The sequence below is a fragment of the Hakea prostrata genome, chromosome 7, assembly GCF_041222555.1.
Source record: "Hakea prostrata isolate BN-2017 chromosome 7, UWA_Hpros_2, whole genome shotgun sequence".
In the NCBI taxonomy this organism is placed as follows: domain Eukaryota; kingdom Viridiplantae; phylum Streptophyta; class Magnoliopsida; order Proteales; family Proteaceae; genus Hakea; species Hakea prostrata.
The window spans coordinates 28410425-28429745 of NC_142606.1; the positions used below are offsets into that span (position 1 = coordinate 28410425).

Here is a 19321-nt window from a genome sequence, read left to right on the forward strand (position 1 = left end):
AATATTCTTGAATGATGATATGAGAATGTGTGTTGGATTTGGTTTTGAGACTTAGATTCTCTTATATATATTTACCAACTAGGGTTGTGGGTTCTCCCATTACCCTAGTGAACTTACATGAGTATGCATATAGACCTAAGTACATGAATACTAGGTGTCTAGAAGTGTTTGGCTAAGTAACCTCATGAGGACTACTACCCTTCCGGTAGGGGTATTGAAACTGGTTAACCCGTGATGTCAATGGTTGGGTCCTATGAGCATCAAGCAGGCCCACTGCCATCATGAGATGGTAGGGTTGCATACAATAGATAAGGGCTCATGGGCGCTCAAGACCGGTAACCAACCCGTGAGAGGATATAGAGAGCATCATGTCCATTATATGTGGATGACCAATAGGGTTAAGAGTCAATGTAGTTCGAGTTGGTTGGTGCCATAGGGAAAGTATTTGGACCATACGTAGTATGAGACCGTAAGACTGTGCATTGGACCTAGAGTAATCCTTGACACACACCAGTTTCCTACCAAATAGTGATGTGAGAGAGTGGTGACTTATACCCCAGCCACGGACTGATGTGACTTGACCCAACAACCGCAAAAAACCCAATAGACGTCTCTTATTGAGGGAGAGTGAATGAGACCGCCCAGAGGAGATTGGTGTACAACTTAATGCGTGTCTACCATAAAGACTTCAGGATAAAATTAGGAGCATAATATCATAATCATTCATATATTATATCATTATCATTAAATTACATTAAATTACATTATTGATATTCATGCTATATGTGTGGTGTGAAATCTTGTGAACGAATGCATGATATGATGTTGAGTTGACTTCACTGAGTTCTGTTGAACTCATTCCTTTTATATGTCTATTTCTATTAGAATATACTGCAGGTTATGAGGACTCTTTCCAAGTGGAGGATTCGTCACCAACAGACTTTCTTGAGGGAGCAACCGGAGAAGAAGTGGACGTGCATGACGCTTCATGCCCGTGCCTAGATTGCTCTTATGGATTTGGCTCCCAGTTGGGAAACTCTTAGATATTTCCACTGCGATGAAAACTATCCTCTTTTCTTTTCAAAACTCTGATATTATAACTTTTGATTTGAAGTAATGGATGATTGTAACCTTTTGATAATTCAGATTTGATAACTGTATACTTGAACTTGATTATTCTTGTCCTCTAAATTATGTTGTGTCATATGTTGTATGGAATTATCACTAAACCTAGGTCTTGCGGTGTATCACCCCCACGGGTATTCAGGTATGACTGGATCCAGGTAGGTGGGGTGTGACACGTCCGAATTGTCTCGTAAGAATTCAATCAACTTTTTTTTGAAGGGCTCGGGCTGTTCGGACCCTATCATTGTCCCGTGCTCAGGATTATTTGGGTGTAGTTGGATCCTTTATAAATTTTCCACCGGTTCTACCCTTTGCATGTTGTCCTCATCCCGATCGTCTAGGATTTCGACGGTTTGGGCACTCCCCAATCTCTCGGACCTATGCTTCTGCTTCAAGTAATTGACATAACAATATCGGGATGTGGACTGGTCAGATTTGCACTCCCTTACTCCAGCCTCGGTCGGGAACTTTATCTTCATGTGCTTGGGCGAGACTACTGCTTCTAACATGTTGAGTGTTAGGTGCCCGAGTATCACGTTGTATGCCGATAGGTCCCGAACCACCATGAAATTTACCTGAACAAGAGCGTCACGAGGGGATGTCCCGATCCTGAGGTCGAGTTGGATTGTTCCCTCTACTATGGCTGAGGATCCTACGAACTCGTATAGGGGGGGTTGCACAGGGAGTTAGCATATCGTCGTCTAGTTTCAATCTTTTGAACGCTTCATACGACAGTAGGTCGACTGAGGAGCCAATATCAGCCAATACCCAATGAACTTCTCGATTAGCTAACTTTACCTTGATGATGATTGCGTCGTCGTAAGGGGTGGCTATCCCGACTAAATCCTCATCTTTGAAGGTGATCGGCTCAGGACAGGCTTGGTTCCTTCGCTTCTTGGGCAGGTGTACGACTCCCACAAACCGAGCTTTTTGCTTTGCTTTCTTGATTGACTACACAGTCGGGCCTCCCATTAAGACGTAGATGGGAGTTTCCTCCCGCTCTTTCCCTTTGTCGGTCTTCTTCACTATTTCTCTTAGGATGGTTGACCAGGGTCTCTTTCAGGGTTCGGGTGTTTTGTCCTGAACATGTCCTGACCCTCTCACGAATTGGCCGAGTTTGCCTTCTTCTATTAATTTTTCAATTTCTGACTTAAGGCTACGACAATTATCGGTGTTATGACAATAGTCTTTGTGGAAGCGGCAATACTTGTTCATCTCTCGGTCTTCGGGTCGGGAATGCATTTTCCCAGGGCATTTAAGGGATTTCTTATCCCGAATTTGCATGAGGATTTTCGAGGATTTGGTGTTGAGAGGGGTGTACTCGTCCCGACCATGCTCCCTCTTCCAATTTCCTTGATTTCCTTTCTCCCGGCGTACTGGTATGCCCGTCTTTTTCCCAGTCCGGCTTTTGTTCCTTATTGGCCTTCACTCATGCATCTATCACTTCGTGCACACTGGCTTGCTTCTGGCACTTACGTAGCAGGGCTCCGTAAGTCTTTGGTTTGTCTAATAACAAGACCTCCAAGAGCCTCTTGTGGGTGATGCCACTCCATAGCACATTGTAGGCCCTTTGATCGTCCAGTTCCTCGATCTCGATGGCTACTTTGTCAAAATGCTTCAAATAGTCCTGAATGGACTCGTTCCTGCCCTGCCTGATGGCGAACAGGCTGCCAGAGGTCTTCTTGCTCCCAATCAGGCTCCTAAACTTGGCTATGAACTTCCTTGCTAGTTCCATGAAGTTGTTAATGGAACTTGGTTTCAAGCTGCTAAACCACTTTATTGCTGGTCCCTTTAGGGATGCCGGGAAAGTATGACAGAGTAGTTCATCCTCCCGTCCCAAGACTGTCATAACAGACTTAAAATAATTGATGTGACCGGGTTGGTCTTTCCTTTGAACAGGGTGAACGTCGGCATGATAAAATTGAGTGGTAGGGGCATGTTCATTATCTCGTCCAAGAATGGTTCCCGATCCACTACATTGAAGTCTTCATCATGGTCCCGATCTTCTAGCTTTCATTCTACTTCAACTACCCTCCTTCATAGTTAGTTTGTCCTGATTGATTCCTCCCAGACGACATGGTACTCGCTTGGACTGATTGTGTCCGGGACACCGATATTCTATATCGGGATCTTTGAGGGTGACTATCTGCTTCTTGGTCATTCTCGACTTGGCGGTTTCTTTGGGGAAGGTCTCAGGTCTGCCTCAATCGCGAGAGTCGGTTAAAGGCGTTGACTCTTGTTTCGTCTTCTAGTCTTTTATCTGCTTCGGCCTCGAGCCATGTCCCCAGTAGGCCGTCAACCTAGTCCCCGCCCCGGTTCATGCCTTGTGGCATGGTGCCCCTCGCTGCTCGAGCAAGTCGATGCAACCTTCTTGCCTGAGTGTTGGGTGGAGGTCCTTGCTGGATTCCTACCTAGTGCACCTGTCCTCGCAGTACTCCTAGTAGCTCGAGCATACTTTTCCGGATCTCGTTCAGATTTGCGATGGTAGTAAGGTCCTTGGGGCTCTGCTGATGTACCTTCCCTGAAAGGGTTTGGCATAGCCCGCGTGTCATCGTGATCAACCTACCGGGGGGAGTGTTGTCCTCCATCGTCCAAGAGGTTTGGATTGTCTGGGTTTTGATCCCCAATTGTAGTATTTTACCAGGTAGCTCGTCCGGAGTTGTTTGTTTCGTCTTGTCATGACTTGCTTTTCAAATTCCCACAGATGGTGCCAAAGATTGTTGTGTCTTAGATCTGATCCTGGTCCCGACCTAGTTGGATTGAGTCCCGAACTGTCTCCCGAGGAAGAAGATGGTAAAGTCTACAAAAGTGGTTAAATGCGGGCTGGCTAGGATGTCAGACAACCGTCTTTGATGGCTGAGTTAGTCTGGGATCAGATTAAACTCCCAAGCTAGTGCTACTCAGGGATTCACTAGAAAATGTTCATGTCTTACCCAAGGAGTGAGTCATCGTTAAATATTGCATAAGTTACCTTGTTTAAAGCCGACAAGATCTCGACTAGGGGCTTGATTACAGGAACATCCAGTTGTCCTGGGATAGACTTGCCGCTTATGTTGTCCTTACCTTCTTTGCCTTTGCACAAATGGAACATACCGTATTTGTCTGGTGTGACCGGGATGAATCCCGACCAACTAACTGAGTATCTGGTCGGGTGCATTGTTCAGGTAAAGATCCGACTGATTACCCGCTTGTGTCTCGTATGTGCATACCTCCCGTAACACTTTTCTTAGCAAACTAGGTTCAAGTAAAACTTTAGGCTAGAAGAAAAGCTGAGCTCAAGGTCTAAAAGGAGCTTCCCTAGAGTGGTTGTTCATCTCCTTTTATTTATTTATTTATTTATTTTTTTTTTAGTTTTTTAAAATCTCTGATTCACTTTCAGGGCTGTTTTATGGATTTGGTCGTGGAGGGTTTTAAGGTCTCTAAAGAGGATTCCCTCCAATTTCTTTTTGATGCGGGGGATTAGGGTATAACCGAAGAATTGGGTTCTCTAGGACTAATAAGAAGGAGATTCTAACTTTGTGATACTTTTGCTTGTTTGATGTCATGATAAAGATACTTGAAATGCAAATTTATTGAATTTCACAACAAGGAAGAAAACATTCTAGGAGCAAGCTTCACACTTGACACAATGAGGAAAAAGGTGGATTTGAAAGAAATAATGATATGCCAAAGGTGGTATGTTAAAGCGGTTAAAGACCCAACTTCCCTAAGGGAGGTCTTGGGTTTGCACCCACTTGGCGGCATTAATATTAAGCTCCCCCCTGAGGAAGTAAATTGTGGTGTGCGCAAGCTAAAACCCAAATTGGATCTGCATTAAAACGGGTGCGAACCCAATACCTCCCCTAGGGAAGTTGGGTTTTTAACCGCTTTAATATTCCATCATTGGCACTTCTTGGGAGATTTCCTCCATGGAGAAGTGCCAAAACTAGCTTTAAAGTGCCAATTGGTCAACTAAGAAAGGAATTAAATGACATTTACCCAGCCTATTGAAAATGATAAAAACCGTCCACGGACACAAATATGTTTATATTCAATCATATCCACTTAATAGAATCCAATAGAAAATTCATATTAATCATAGTTAATTAGTAAAATTAATATTCAAACATAAACATCTATCAAAAGATTATTGACTCCATGCGGAAAAGATTATGGTAATGCCACAATCAAAGGCGAACCGGCTCAATTTATACTCTTACGATACAGGGCGGACCTAAAGAGGGGATGAGGGGCCACGGCCCCTGGATTTTTTTTAAAATTTTATACAATTTTCTTAATTCTTTTAAGGGACACGGACCCCCGAGGGGCCAAGCACAGCCAATGTAAGCACAATGGTCCCCATGGTTCAAGAAATGACAAAAAGGACAAGCAACAAATATTAGTGTAATAATGGCGAAAATACCCCTGTCTGATTATTCGGAATTAAAGAAAAAGTAAAAAACTCACCGACCGCCCCGCGGAAAGACCAATGGAGAAGATAAGCGACAAGAGAGAGAAACGAATGGGTTCATGGTAAAACAGCAAGGATGAAGCTGTCTAGGGAAGCTACGGGGCACAGCGCCAGCCCTAAAATGCCAAATAAAGAACTAAAACGAAACGAACCGAAACGAGAAAAGAAGAAGAACGAACAAACCCGGAGATAGATAGAGCGGAGCACCGGGAAGGAACGAGGAAAGAAGGGGAAAAGGGTTCGGGGGAACCCACCCCTCTGAAGGGAAAGGGAGATGAAGAAAGAAGCGGAACAAACGGGAGATGCCAGGAAGGGGGAATGGGTGCATACGAAACGCAACGAAAACGAGAACCGAGAGAAGAGAAGAGGAGGAGCGGGGGAAACGGCCGCCAGGGATCAAGGGAATCCGAGGATACCGAGAACAGCGGGCGGGACGGAAGGGAGACTGAGGCGAGGGCCAAGCGGGGGGCGAGGAGGCGGCGGCACAAGAGGGGGCGAGGAAGGGCGGGCACGGGCGCCGGACGGAGAAGACGGAACGGCGAAGAAATTTTACATTTATTTTGAATAAAATAAAAAACTTATTAGAAAAAGGGTATTCGCACAAAATTATTAAACTAATGAATTTTGTTAGGTTGCCTTATTTGATCATTCTTGAAACCCGGGGAGCCATATGCAAAAACAAAAACTGGCTAAAGTGCTGGCCAAACCTCGGGGTCCGATGAAATTACCCTTCTTTTAATTTTCCATTTGGCCGCCAGTATTGAGAACAAATTTTTAAGGTGAAATAATAGGTATAAATGTCATTCTTAATTAAAAACTAACTCTTCTATCCCTATTTATTCTCCCCTCTTTTATCTCTAATCTTTTGTTCTTATTTATTTACTTATGTTTCTATAAACGTAGTTAAAGTAAATTTTAGAAGGAAAAAAAAAATCTCTTATTAGGTATTAAAAAATCAAAATTTCATTCCTAAACTAACTCTTCAATCCCTATTTATTCTCTCCTATCTCCTATCTCCTCTCTTTTCTTTTCTTCCTATTTATTTGGGAAAAAAATCTACTCCACAATTAAGTACTCTTTTTTAATTTATTTATTATTTATCTTTTTCTCCTTTTTTTTGTTATTCTTTTTATTTGATTTTATATTCTATGATTCTTTATTTTTTTGTACAATTTTCATTTTTTAATTTTGTATTGTGATTCCTATTATTCTCTTCCCTTTCTATAAGGGTGGGTTAAGAAAATTTGGAAAAAAAAATCTACTCTACAATTAAGTACTTTTTCTTTTTCTCAATTTATTTATCGTATATCTTTTTCTCCCTTCTTTTTTTTTTTTTTTTTTATTCATTTTATTTGATTTTATATTCTGTGTTTCTTTATTTCTTCTACAATTTTGGTTATTTGATTTTGGCTTGCATCTAACTTTTTAGAATTGAAGTTATGTGTATATATTTTTTTTATATTGTTGCTTTAATTTTACCTATATTTTGTCAGAAAAAATATCATTATGAATAATTTACCTTTTCTTTCAAATACATATGGACCTCACCAAATATATATATGGATCTATTATTTAGTATAAAAAAATAATTTAGAGGTGGGACCCCAAAATGGGTCATATAAGGGTCCACACAATATATGTGGCAAAAGCATTAGTGCTTCCCCAATGGGAAGGTTATCTGGCTTTTATTTTTCGCCCCCTCCCCAATGTTACATACTGGGTGCGTCCCTTACGTAGCTTCTCTTATAATTATAATTTTCTTTGTAAATCCATATTATTCAGAAAACGAAAAGACAATAAAACACACTTAACTACTTAAAATTACATAAGCACCCCTATTCCTAGTGCCTTTGATTTCTAACACCATTCTAATGAATCCAATTAATTACGCGATTGGTGCTACATTGTCTTAGAGGTGACATTTTGGAGACGAGATCAGCAACCCCGACCCCGACGCTTCCCGACCATAAAAAACAGTGGGGCCCACAATGAAAAATACTTATTGGAAAAAAAATGAAAAAATTAAGATTTTACCTGTGGGTCCAAATGTATTTTTGTGGTTGGAACGATGGGGAGATGATCCCGATTTGACATTTTGACCATTCCTTAGGGTGGTAGTGTAGCACCGCACTTCAAACACTAGGGCAAGTATCTCTCTCATACACTTGATTACCCAAAAAAAAAAAAACTATCTCTCATACACTTGGGCCCCTGCTGGTGTGGACTGTGGAGAGGTCTTTTTTTTCTTTTTTCGTCCAATGTGTGTGGAGAGGTCTGAAGTTTGAATCTTGCTTTAGTGGTGTGTATACCATAATATCTGTTATGCCTACCATTAGATGTGCACCATGTATATTTTATTTAATCTTAATCGTTGAAAACAACATTTCTACATGTGATGCTTGGTTTTCCTAACCTCAAAATCTGGAGACGAAACTAAAATATTCGTATTTTTTTCTGAATTTTGTTGACAACTCAACAAAATACATCTGAGGCCGAGTTAACGATAAATTAAACCCAATCTACTCAGGAATTCAGGTTAATCTACTGTTAAGTGGGCCCACGCCAACTCCAGTCAACGTTTAACATTCGAACTGGCCTCCCTTCGTCTTCTCCAGACTCCAGGGTCGGTCCAATTGGAAAACTCTCCGGGTCGACGAACGCTCAGTGGGCCCCACCCATACATCCCAGCACGTGCGGACGTGGGACCAACATACAGCAGATGCGCATCAGACATCTGCTGCAAGCCTGCACCACAGAGAAATCCCGTTCCAAATCTGCACTTGGAGTTCCCCCATTAATGGCGAAAATTGTTCCAGATTTTTCGGGACTAACTAGCAAAATTACGGGAAAATTAATGGCAGAGAGGTATGCTTAGTTAACAGAAGTGTTATCATTCTCTTACCTGTTATCAGGATCAATAACAAAGCCTTTGATTCCACTGAGTCTCCTCGGATTTAACTTCAACTCGTTCATAAGCTGAACAATTCGATTTCTGTTGGACGCATCCATCTCGTCTTTGATTTCCTCCACCTCGTACTCATCGTCCTCAGTCATATATTTCTCCTTCTCTTTATGTTCTCTTCTCGCCATCGTCTTCAGTAATCTAAAAGATGCAGACTTAATGGTCCTTTGATCTTCACAGACTCGGAGTTAATTTCTGCAGAATACACTAGTCTGAGTTAATTGAATCAGATTTGAATCTGCGTTTGGAGAGAAAAGAAAACCGATCGAAATCCTGTAATTGAACTACAAACCTTTGCATTCGGATTTACTAACCAGTCGATCCTCTCCAATAAATGAAATGGGCAGCAAAAGTTGAAACCCCTTTCGGAAAGCAAATCACGAGCATCTGTTGAGATTTAAGAAATGACAACTTTTTTGAAGTTCAGGAAAAGAAGGTTTACATGAGTGACTGGTGAGGCGGTGAGGGTGATGGTGAATGCCATACGTGGTGCTTATAAGCAACGCAAGATATATCGAAGAGAAATGTTAATTTTAGCCCATGTAACGAACATGGTTACAACTTAGAAGTAACCAGTGCTCTAATGTTGCACTGACATCTAGAATGATGGATTAAAGATTCTTTCATCGGATTGTGGACTGTTGGCATATATTAATAATAATAATAATAATAATATGCCAAAGGCAAAATTGAAAACTCATTTTTGGGCGGTTACAAAATATAGTGTTGGGGTAATTGTATTACAAATTCTTCAAACACACAAAAATGAAATTGCAATACAATTGAGAGATGAAGATCTTTAGCAAATCCGAAGAGCTTGTAGTCACAACCGAACGAACCACCGATCGATGAGGTTGAGTCACACCTTGAGTGCTGTCTTTAAGGTAATTGATGCACCCTACTATCAAGGATTCTTCGCACCACCACCTCCAAGATAAAGCAACCTCCAACTAAAAGATGAGATAATTCTTCTAGTTCATTCAAGGAGCCAAAAGCTAGAGCACAATACTTAGACAACTCAAGAAAGAAATGAACTTTGTAAAACAAATAATGTGAGTGAGAAGTGTCTCTATTTGCACCACAATATGCAAGGAAGGGTTGGGTTTATATAGGCCCAAACCACACCTCCTCACAAGGGGAGAATCAATTACCACTAATGGAGAATCAATGGCTTGTCCCTCCTCCACTAATGTGAATAAACCTCCTTGACCTAACATCCCCACTACTTAAGGAAGTAACTCTCATATTCATTTCTTTGGAATGAATTGGATTTAACCCATTCAAAGACCTTAACCCCCACTCATGGTAATGGCCATGAATGGTCATGAAGTTGAAATGAGAAATGAAAATCAAGAGTTAGAATTTGAGTAATTCCACCATTCAAGTTAGCCCACCTCATCACCATGATCAAGACCTTTAAGACCCATGACCAATGTCATGAAGAGCCTCATAACCAAGGTCATGAAGGGCCTCCTTTACTCATGGTGCCTCATTACCACCCTTACCTCATGGGTCCCACACACAAACAAAATAATTAAATAAAAGAAATACAAAAACTAATTTAGAAACTTAATATAGATAATATAGATTTTAATAAAAAACCTAACATATAGGATTATATATTTTGGTAACCACCACATTACGTGAGTAAATAATTGAATTATGCATACGTGAGATTTCTGAAAGGCGGCTATCTATCCCTCTCTCCAAGAAACACAGATAGGAGAAGTTTTTGGAGGATTTTCTTCTCCTTAGTCTTGGTTTCTACTTTCTTCCATCCACACAGTATTTAGGTTGTGGAATCCATTCACTTTCTGCATGATTGTGAAAACTTACCGATGACGATTTCCTGGAGGAACAAGAACGTGAAATCAAATTTACTTCCGTTGTGATAATTCTATATTGGAATAAGCGAATCCAGATAATGATTATTCTCCCTTCTATTTTTAGAATAAATATAGATTTACCTACATTGGCATCAGAGCATAGGTTTCCACGATCTCCCAATTGTTTGTTATTTTTTCTTGAATAGATCCAATGGGAGGATCAAGGGTTTATAGAAACTCACTTTGGAGAATCCAAGGTTTAATGGAAACCCATGGAAGATCGAGGGTTTGATAGAAACCTTAAATTTTTGGTTGGGATCTAAGTGGGAGGATCCTTGTTAATTTTCCTTCTATAAAAACGTGTATGAATTGATGATCCATGAGATTATATTTTTGTTTAATGATTGCTTGATTTTTCTATGCGTTTTTTTGGGAAATTTTTGGGAGAAAAAAGGATTTTTTTTTCATTTTTCCATAACTGTAATTCGTACAGTTGTTGCAGATACCGTTTGATTCACAGAGGACCAGACGGACCTAGACCGAAAGTTTGTATGGTCATAGTGGACCAGATGGTCGTCCATCTGGTCACAGAGGATCCAGATGGATTTTCCATCTGGTGAGACAGAAGTCCATCTGTCCAGACGACAGTTCGTCTGGAAAGGGGGTTTCTGAGACGGTGGTCCATTTGATTCAGAACTTGTTTTTAACTCTTTGGAAACCAGTGTCCTGACACTCTAAGTGATGTGTGGGCATTGAGAGCCTAATGGGGCTAAGTGGGAGCTACTGAGATAGAAGAGTTCTGTGTGAACCACCTCATAGCATAAACATGATGAATGTTTTATTTTTGTAAATAGTAAAACAATATTGATTATGGGTCATTTAATCATGTTTCTAGCACATAATGAAACTCGTAAATAAGTCTATGTGAGTTTGCATGAGAATTTGATTGGATATTTGTTAGCATTTCTTTTGGTTCAAATGCTTATCTCATAGGTTGACTATGCTAATGTGAATTGTTGTTGTTTGTGTTGTGATTTCTATTAGAATAGTTGAACTCATCCTTGCTTATATATTGTCTCTAGTATAAATGGCTGCTACCAAGAGCATCGTTGCTGACCTCACCAAAGGAGATAAATTGAATAAGAGGAATTATGACCTTTTGCACCGAAAGGTGCAATATCTCCTGGAAGAGCAAGACATGCTAAAACCATAAACCAAACCATGTCCCCATCTGAGGAAGGTACCACTGCACAGCATCGCAGGGACCTTAAGCTTACAATGCCTGAAAGAGGAAGGACAGGGTAGCTAGGATTACTATCCTGAGCTCCATGAGGGATGACTGATGCTTCGATTTGAGAAGCATAGGATTGCAAAGTCTTTGTGGGAGGCAGTGATGTTCCAATATGGAGGGTCTTCCACCACTAAAGGCCGCTAGCTCGGACTCACTTTTGATGGTTACAAGATGCGTCAGGGTCACACCATGAGGCAGCACATAACCATCATGTCTAACATGATTAGTGAGTTGAGCGCATGTGGGCGTCAAAAGATTGATGGGGAACAAGTCTATACAATAATCAGGTTACTGCCAAAGACTTGGGAGCACATGAAGATCTTCTTGACTCATGCTAATGATGTCAAGACTTTTGATTAAGTTGCCAAGCACCTTGAGCTAGAGGAGGATCGAATGTTGGCTGATGCCCCTCCCACTGAAGTACTTGCTGCTGAAGCGAGCACTAGTAAGGGTGCAAACATTAAGCGCAAGAGGGAAAAAGCTCAACGTCAGTGTCCTAGGAAAAGTAACAAAGGTGGGAACAGAAATAAGAGTGGCCCCAAGCATTCAAGGGGGGCTAGTGCTGGCAAGAAGAAATCATCCTTGATTTGCTTCATTTGCTGAAAGCCTGGTCACTTAGCTCGTGATTGCACTAAGAAGGAGGTATGTACTATGTGTTATAACTCATCTTGTTATGTGACAAGTTCTACTATGCTTGCTGAATTAAGTCTTTTGTGGATTGTTGACTAAGGTGCGACAGAACACATAACAAGGGAATGCTCGAGGTTTGTGGAATACCGTTGTATTCTAAGAGGAAGCAGAAGCATAACGATGGGGAATAGCTCAAGTGTGGAGGTTCATGGCATTGACATGTGCAAATTAGTTTGCAAGGTGGTCGGACGTTGTTACTCCATGAAGTATTGTATGCTCCAGATATTAGGAGGAATCTTGTTTATGTTATTTTTCTTATGGAACGTGGTTTTAGAGTTGTATTTGAGAACAATTCTTTCGTTTTGTATTTAGGTGATACAGTTTATGGTTATGGTTTTCTTTAGAATGGTTTTATTGTATTAGATATAATGGATTATTTATCTAATTCTAATAGTGCTTTTGTTTGCCAAGATACTATGTATATTGATTCTAATATGTGGCATGTTAGATTAGGACATATTGGCTTAGATAGGACTCACAGGTTGGCAAGAGAAGGTCTCTTGGGCCACGGTTCACTATTTGATTTGCCAACCTTTGAGTCATGTCTAGTAGGGAAAGCAACTAGAAAAACATTAAAAAAAGGCTCTCCAAAGCCATGAATGTGCATACTAGAAAAAGGACAGGCTTATTTCATCACATTCATAGATGACTATACACGGTAAATGGTCGCATTTATCTAATTTCTCATAAGTTAGAAGCTCTAGAATGTTTTAAGAAGTTCACGAGCTTAGTTGAGATTACTTAGACAAAAGGATTAAAACTTTTAGATCGGATAGAGGTCGAGAGTATCTTTCTGATATGTTCGAAGGGTTGTGTGATGAAAAGGGGATATCTAAACAACTTACTATTCCAGGGACTCCACAACAAAATGGGGTTGCTGAGAGGAGGAATAGAACCTTGCTAGACATGGTGAGATCCATGATGGTGCAGTCAAATCTACTCATCTCTTATTGGGGAGATGCTTTGCTGACTGCAACCTATATCCTCAATAGGGTTCCAACTAAATCAGTTCCTTCCACACCATATGAGTTGTGGATAGGAAAGAAGCTAGATTTGAATTACTTGGTCGCATGGGGATGTGCATCATATGTGTAAAACCAGCCCAACCGACGGAAACCGAGAGGCCGGACCGAAGAAAGAGAAGCGCGGGCCACCCGGAGGACGGGCGGCAACCAGAGAGGATGATGAGGCAAGGAAACGAACGAGAAGACGGAAGGATGGACGGAGGCCTCACATGGTGAAGGCATCACCATAGGAAGACGAAGGGCAAAACCCCAGGATGGATGACGGGCTCAATCCGTAGGAGTGAACCGAGGCGGGACCGGACAACCACGAAAGGGGGGGAATAGGTCGCGCTCATTAAGCCAACGAGCACGAGCCAAACTGGAGAACAAAGACGCAAGCACGCATCCGGGTCGACGGATCTGCAAAACCCGCACAAAGGAGCACACCTCCTTCTCCATCCGTTTTCTTCGAGTGAGAGGAGGAGAGGAGGCAAACACGGACGCCAGATCTAAGATAATGGTAATGAATGATCTAACAGAAGCAAGCGAAGGAAAGATCAAACAGATCTAGTCGATCGATGAATGATCTCCAGACTACATAGATCATGTAGTAGCAAGGGCAGATCCAGATCTATCAATCAGGCCCACCAACAGTCCAGAACAGATAGACAAATGGAGGGCCAAGAAGCCAGGATCGAAGATCAAGTAGTAGAAAGAATCAAGAATCTCCAGTCTGTCAGATTCACGAATCTCAAGAACAGAGACAAAGGAAGCAAGAGAGAGATGATAGGGAGATCCCCAAGTAGGAACACAAGAGTTACCCCGATAGACCGAACCACCAAAGGATATATCTTAAAATCGATTATAGGCAGCGCATGGCGAGATGGGGAGAGACAAACCGACAAGAGGAGAAGGGGGAGTTAGATCTTGTAGGGATCTTTCCAATATGTGATACACTGTTAGGACCCCCAAGGCAAGATCTTACTGATTCTTAGGATTCCTTGCAAGTTATAAAAGGTAAGGATGGACCAACAACAAAATGATATCAGTTTCTATATTGAATCGTAAATCAATTAGATCTAAATGTTATACCGGGGCTGATATCGAGCATACAAAGAATAACCAGAGATTTACACCAGTATATACAAATGATGTAATATGATTCTTTCCAATAGAAGTTACCATATAGTGATGATAGAATGATGCAGTGTATGCTAAGATGGTGGAAAGGAGAGGTGTCGACACGCCGGACAACACGGGAAAAGGGATGTTCGGAGATGCCCTGGACACCTCAAAGGGATGACATATCAGGACTATCTAGAGTGGGGCAGGATGTCCCGATGTCGACCCTAATGGAGGGGTATTGAGACCGAACGACCGTGGAGCAATGGGGATCATGGGCGCTCAAGACCGGTAACCAACCCGGAGAGGACGGAATCACATGTGGGGGCCATAGGTAGGGTGCAAGGATAGACGGGCTCACGGGGCCAAGACGGAACCAACCAGAGAGCTCCCGACCAAGGGATGACCAAGAGGATGAGTCCGGCGGGGACTATGAGGACCAGGGAAGGATACGAAAGGATGGGGGAGAGGAAGGCGACGGATCGACGATGTAACTAAGAGAAGAGCAGGAGGCACCGAAGCGGGACAGACCAAGGTGAGGAGAGAGGGGAAACCCCAGCCAGGAAGCGGGAGCGGACCCAACACGAGATGAGGATGAGACCTCCAAGAAGAGGGCAGACAAAGCAGGAAAGAGAAGAAAAGAAAAAAGAAAAGAAGGAAACAAAAGGAAACAGGAAAAAAAAGAGAAAGGAAACAACCGAAAGAACAAGAGAAGAGGAACGGAAGGGAGGAAACAAAAAGACAGGGAGGAAAGCCGAAAGAGGAAGGAGGAGAGATAACAAGGGAGGAAAAGAGAAAAACCAAGCGGGATAGTAGACCAGAACACCGGGGAGAGGGGTACAGAGACGTGACAGATTAAGTTTTCTTGGTGGTATTATATTATGTCGTAGTTATGTTTGGGGGTGTCCGGTTGGGTGGTCCCTCGGGGCCGTGGTCGGGGGGTGTGCATATGTTCACTCTACCTCTCACCAATAAAGGAAGCTTGGATCTAGAGGAAGAAAGTATATCTTTGTAAGATATTATGAACTTTCGAAGGGCCATGTCTTTATTGGGCTAGATAAGAGTGAGAGGAAAACGGAACTTGAGTCTAGGGATGCAACATTCTTGGAAAATGATTTTCCATCTCTTGCAGGAGTTAGCAAAGAATAATCGAAATTCTTTGAAATACAAGATAGTGATCTTGTCACTCCAGGGATTCATATTCTAGATAATGAACCTAGGGTTCATTCAGAAGATCCTAGTGGGAGTGGGAGTGCAGATGTGATAGCTCCATCAGAGGGTGAGCAATCTAACATGCACTTGCGCTGTAGTGAGCGTGGGCTAGTCCCTCGTCGACATTTCGACATATAGGGTGAAGCCTACATGGTAATTCTTGAAGAGACTGACTGTGAGATGACTCCAGTCGATGAGCATGAATCAAAGAGCATGTAGGAAGCTCTTACGGGAACAAACTCAGAGGAATGGTTGAAAGCGATAGAGGAAGAGTTGGAGTCGATGAAAGTCAATCATGTTAGGGACTTGGTTGACTTACTACCTGGCCGAAAGGCAATTGGGAACAAGTGGGTTCTTAAGATAAAGAGAAAGGCTGATGGATCTATTGAGAGATTCAATGCTCATTTAGTGGTTAAGGGCTACACCCAAAGAGAGGGCGCTGATTATGAGGAAACCTTTTCCCCTGTGGTTAGGTTTGCCTCCATCCGCCTCATATTAGCCATTGTTACTCAGTTGGACTTGGAGCTTTACTAGATGGATGTAAAGACTGCTTTAATCAATGGAGAACTTAAGGAAGAGATCTATATGGATCAACCTCAAGGCTTTGAAGCTAAAGGACTGGAGCACAAAGTGTGCAAGCTTAAGAAGTCCATATATGGCTTAAAGCAAGCATCTAGACAGTGGAATGTGCGCTTCCACCAAGCTATGATGGAAAATGGTTTTTCTATGCTTGAGGAAGACCACTATGTTTACACCAAGAGATCTTATGGTAATTATGTCATTCTAACACTGTACGTAGATGACATACTCATGGTTAGCAATAGCAAGGAGCTATTGGAAACCATTAAGAAATGGTTGTCCTCCATATTTGATATGAAGGTGAAGAAAACTATATGCTTGGTATCAAGATTGTTAGAAATAGGCTAAAGAGATTTCTTGGTTTATCTCAAGAGAACTATATTGATAGTGTCTTAATGAGATACTAGATGCACAACTGCAAACCAATAGATACTCCAGTGGAGAAGGGTTTGCATTTGAGCTTTGACATGGGTCCTAAGACTCTAGAGAAGAAAACCAAAATGGAAAGAGTTCCATATTCCAGTGTAGTGGGTAGCCTTATGTACGGTATGATGTGTACTAGGACGGATCTTTGTTATCCAGTGGGTTTGGTTAGTCGGTACCAATCAAACCCAGGCATAGAGCACTGGAAAGCAGTGAAGAGGATATTGAGATATCTCAGAGGAACGAGTAACTACATGCTGTGTTACCAAGGATTGGATTTGCAATTGGTTGGCTATAGCGATGCCGATTGGGCTGGAGACATTGATGAGCGCAAATCAACCTCTGGATATGCTTTCTTGCTGAATGGCAGGGCCATTTCGTGGTGTAGCAAGAAGCAAACTTGCATATCACTCTCAACCATGGAACCAAAGTATGTGGCATGCTCAGCTGCGGTTCAAGAGGCTGTTTGGCTGAGGAGATTCCTAAAACATAATGGATTTGCGTTGACATCCAAAGAGCCTGCCCTTGTCTTCTATGATAGTACGACACCACTTAGTTATGTCAAGTACCCCAAGTATTATGGGAAGACTAAACATATACAAGTGAGAAATCATTTTGTTAAAGACATTGTAGCAAGGAAGAAAGTTGTACTTAAGCACATATTTACTAGTTAAATGGTAGCTAAACCTCTTACCAAATCTATAGCCAAGGATTTTTTATTTCTCATGTAAAGTCCTTGGGCTTGCATAGATTGTGACTTATTTTTGTACTTAAACTTTCTTATTATTGAGTAATATGCGTTCATTCTAGCATTTATTTTTCCACTTTCTGTGTGATTGTGTTCTTCTAGCATAAAACGTGATATGTCAATAGGCATGAGAATGGCTTGACACCAAGCATTCGCCTCGGCGCATTGGAGGTGAGCAAAGATGAGACAGATTCTAAATGACCTTGTGTAGGTCAATTCATAATCATGTTGTTGCCTTGATTTGGAATCAAGATGAGTTTCTCTATTGTGAAGAGATTCAACATGAATGTTCTCAGTATTCATGTTGCCTATAGAAGCCAGGTGCAAGTACTTTACATGGCGCTAGGGTAGTGACAATAAAGAAACTCAAGTTAGGCATAAGAGGTTGCGACTAGACTAAGACTTGTATGGTGTTGGGAGAGACATACGTTCTATTGTGTATAGAATGCTCTACCATAGCACATATATTGTCACATCCTCCCAGCCTGTACCCAATCCGGCATACCCGAGAGTGTGATCCACAGCCCGAAGATCAGGTATCGAGTAATCAACCTCCCACATAAACAATAACATAATCATGAACAATAATAATCGATGTGCGAAAGATAAACCATAGATCCAAATAAGGAAAGAATGAATCATATATAAATCATAGTACTAAATATAATCAGAGTGTCTAAATCAGATAAGTAAAGTGAGGCGAAATCCCACTCTACAACCAGCGGAAAAGTAGTTCTAAAAGAGAAGAAACAGGATAGAATCTAATCCCAATAGCAGGTACAAAAGGTAACTAAATTGTTCTCAATCTTATAGACAATATCCCTATAAGTATGAATCTCATAAATGGCACAAGGGCGCTTCCACTCTTTGGTCGGACTAAGCATCGTACAGAGCATAACCACTCGCGGGATCTTCAGTGTAATTGTCGTAACCGCAATCACTTTCCTGGAGATATGCCTCTTCTCCTTGCGCTTCTTCATACGAGCAGTCATGATACTCAGAACCTGTAGAATAGTCTAACAAACATTGTACAAAAAGGAATGAGTTTCAAAGAAACTTAGTAAGGCAGTTAAATCCATAATAACATAAATGGCAGGATTACAAAACAAACATAAATGCAATATGGTATGAGACAAACAATGAATGTATGAATCTAACTCTATGTATGCTGGTCTCTATTGGCAGACATGCTTTAAGTCATAGCACCGTACTTCTTTAGGAAAGTCTCATTCACTCATCATCAGTTGGTAATGGGTCCGGCATCCCTCGGGACATTCCATGGCTGGGGGTATAGGTCACCACTCTCTCACATCACCATTGGTCTAAGTACCGGCGCATATCAGGTGTGAAACCCAGCCCTAACCTTGACCCGGAAACCTTGTTATTTGTAGGTCCGATGACCCGAAGTAAAGTAAGAAGTCAGCTTTGGGCCATCCCGAAGTAGAGGACTTGGTGTCCGGCTTTGAATCCATGAAGGTTGATGATGAGGTTCTATTTATGGAAACAGAATCCTGATGAAGATCTAATTAGTTGATGGACTTGGAGTGCTCTCTATCTTGGTTTGAAGGCATTTCTACCTACTAGGTAAGTCACTTGACTTGTGTGCAAAACCTCTTTAGGTTTGGATTTGATTTGGGCCTTCAATTCCCTGTTTTGGCCTTGCTGTCTGCATTGGTCGACTGATTGGTCGACTGGGCCAGTCGACCAATCCACTCGACCAATGGGTGCTGTCTTTGGCAATTAGGTTGATTCTTGCTCTATTTAAGTCTAACCTCGAGTCCACTTCGTATTTGCTGCCTCCAAACCCTCTGGAACGAACCAAAGACCTCTGCAAGTCATCTCTCTTGCATCCTTGGAGTTTTCTTGGCGGATCTTCGTCGGAACTCTTC

The 19321-nt window shown here is 41.8% G+C and overlaps 1 protein-coding gene across 3 annotated transcripts in view; it reads right to left on the minus strand.

The window, feature by feature from the left end:
- Positions 1–9113, minus strand: part of LOC149010849 (potassium channel KOR1-like) — an 88059-nt gene extending 78946 nt beyond the window's left edge. The window contains exons 1-2 of one of the 3 annotated variants that reach the window (XM_089164036.1): positions 8852–9113; positions 8478–8732 (exon numbers count right to left, since the gene is read on the minus strand). In XM_089164036.1, coding sequence (XP_089020162.1) covers positions 8478–8665 — 188 coding nt within the window. In that variant the 5' untranslated portion in view covers positions 8666–8732; positions 8852–9113. Of the gene's footprint in view, positions 1–8477; positions 8750–8829 lie in introns of all 3 variants that reach the window. The other 2 variants (XM_089164034.1, XM_089164033.1) reach the window with 2 other exon arrangements.
- Between the last annotated feature and the right edge of the window lie 10208 nt (positions 9114–19321).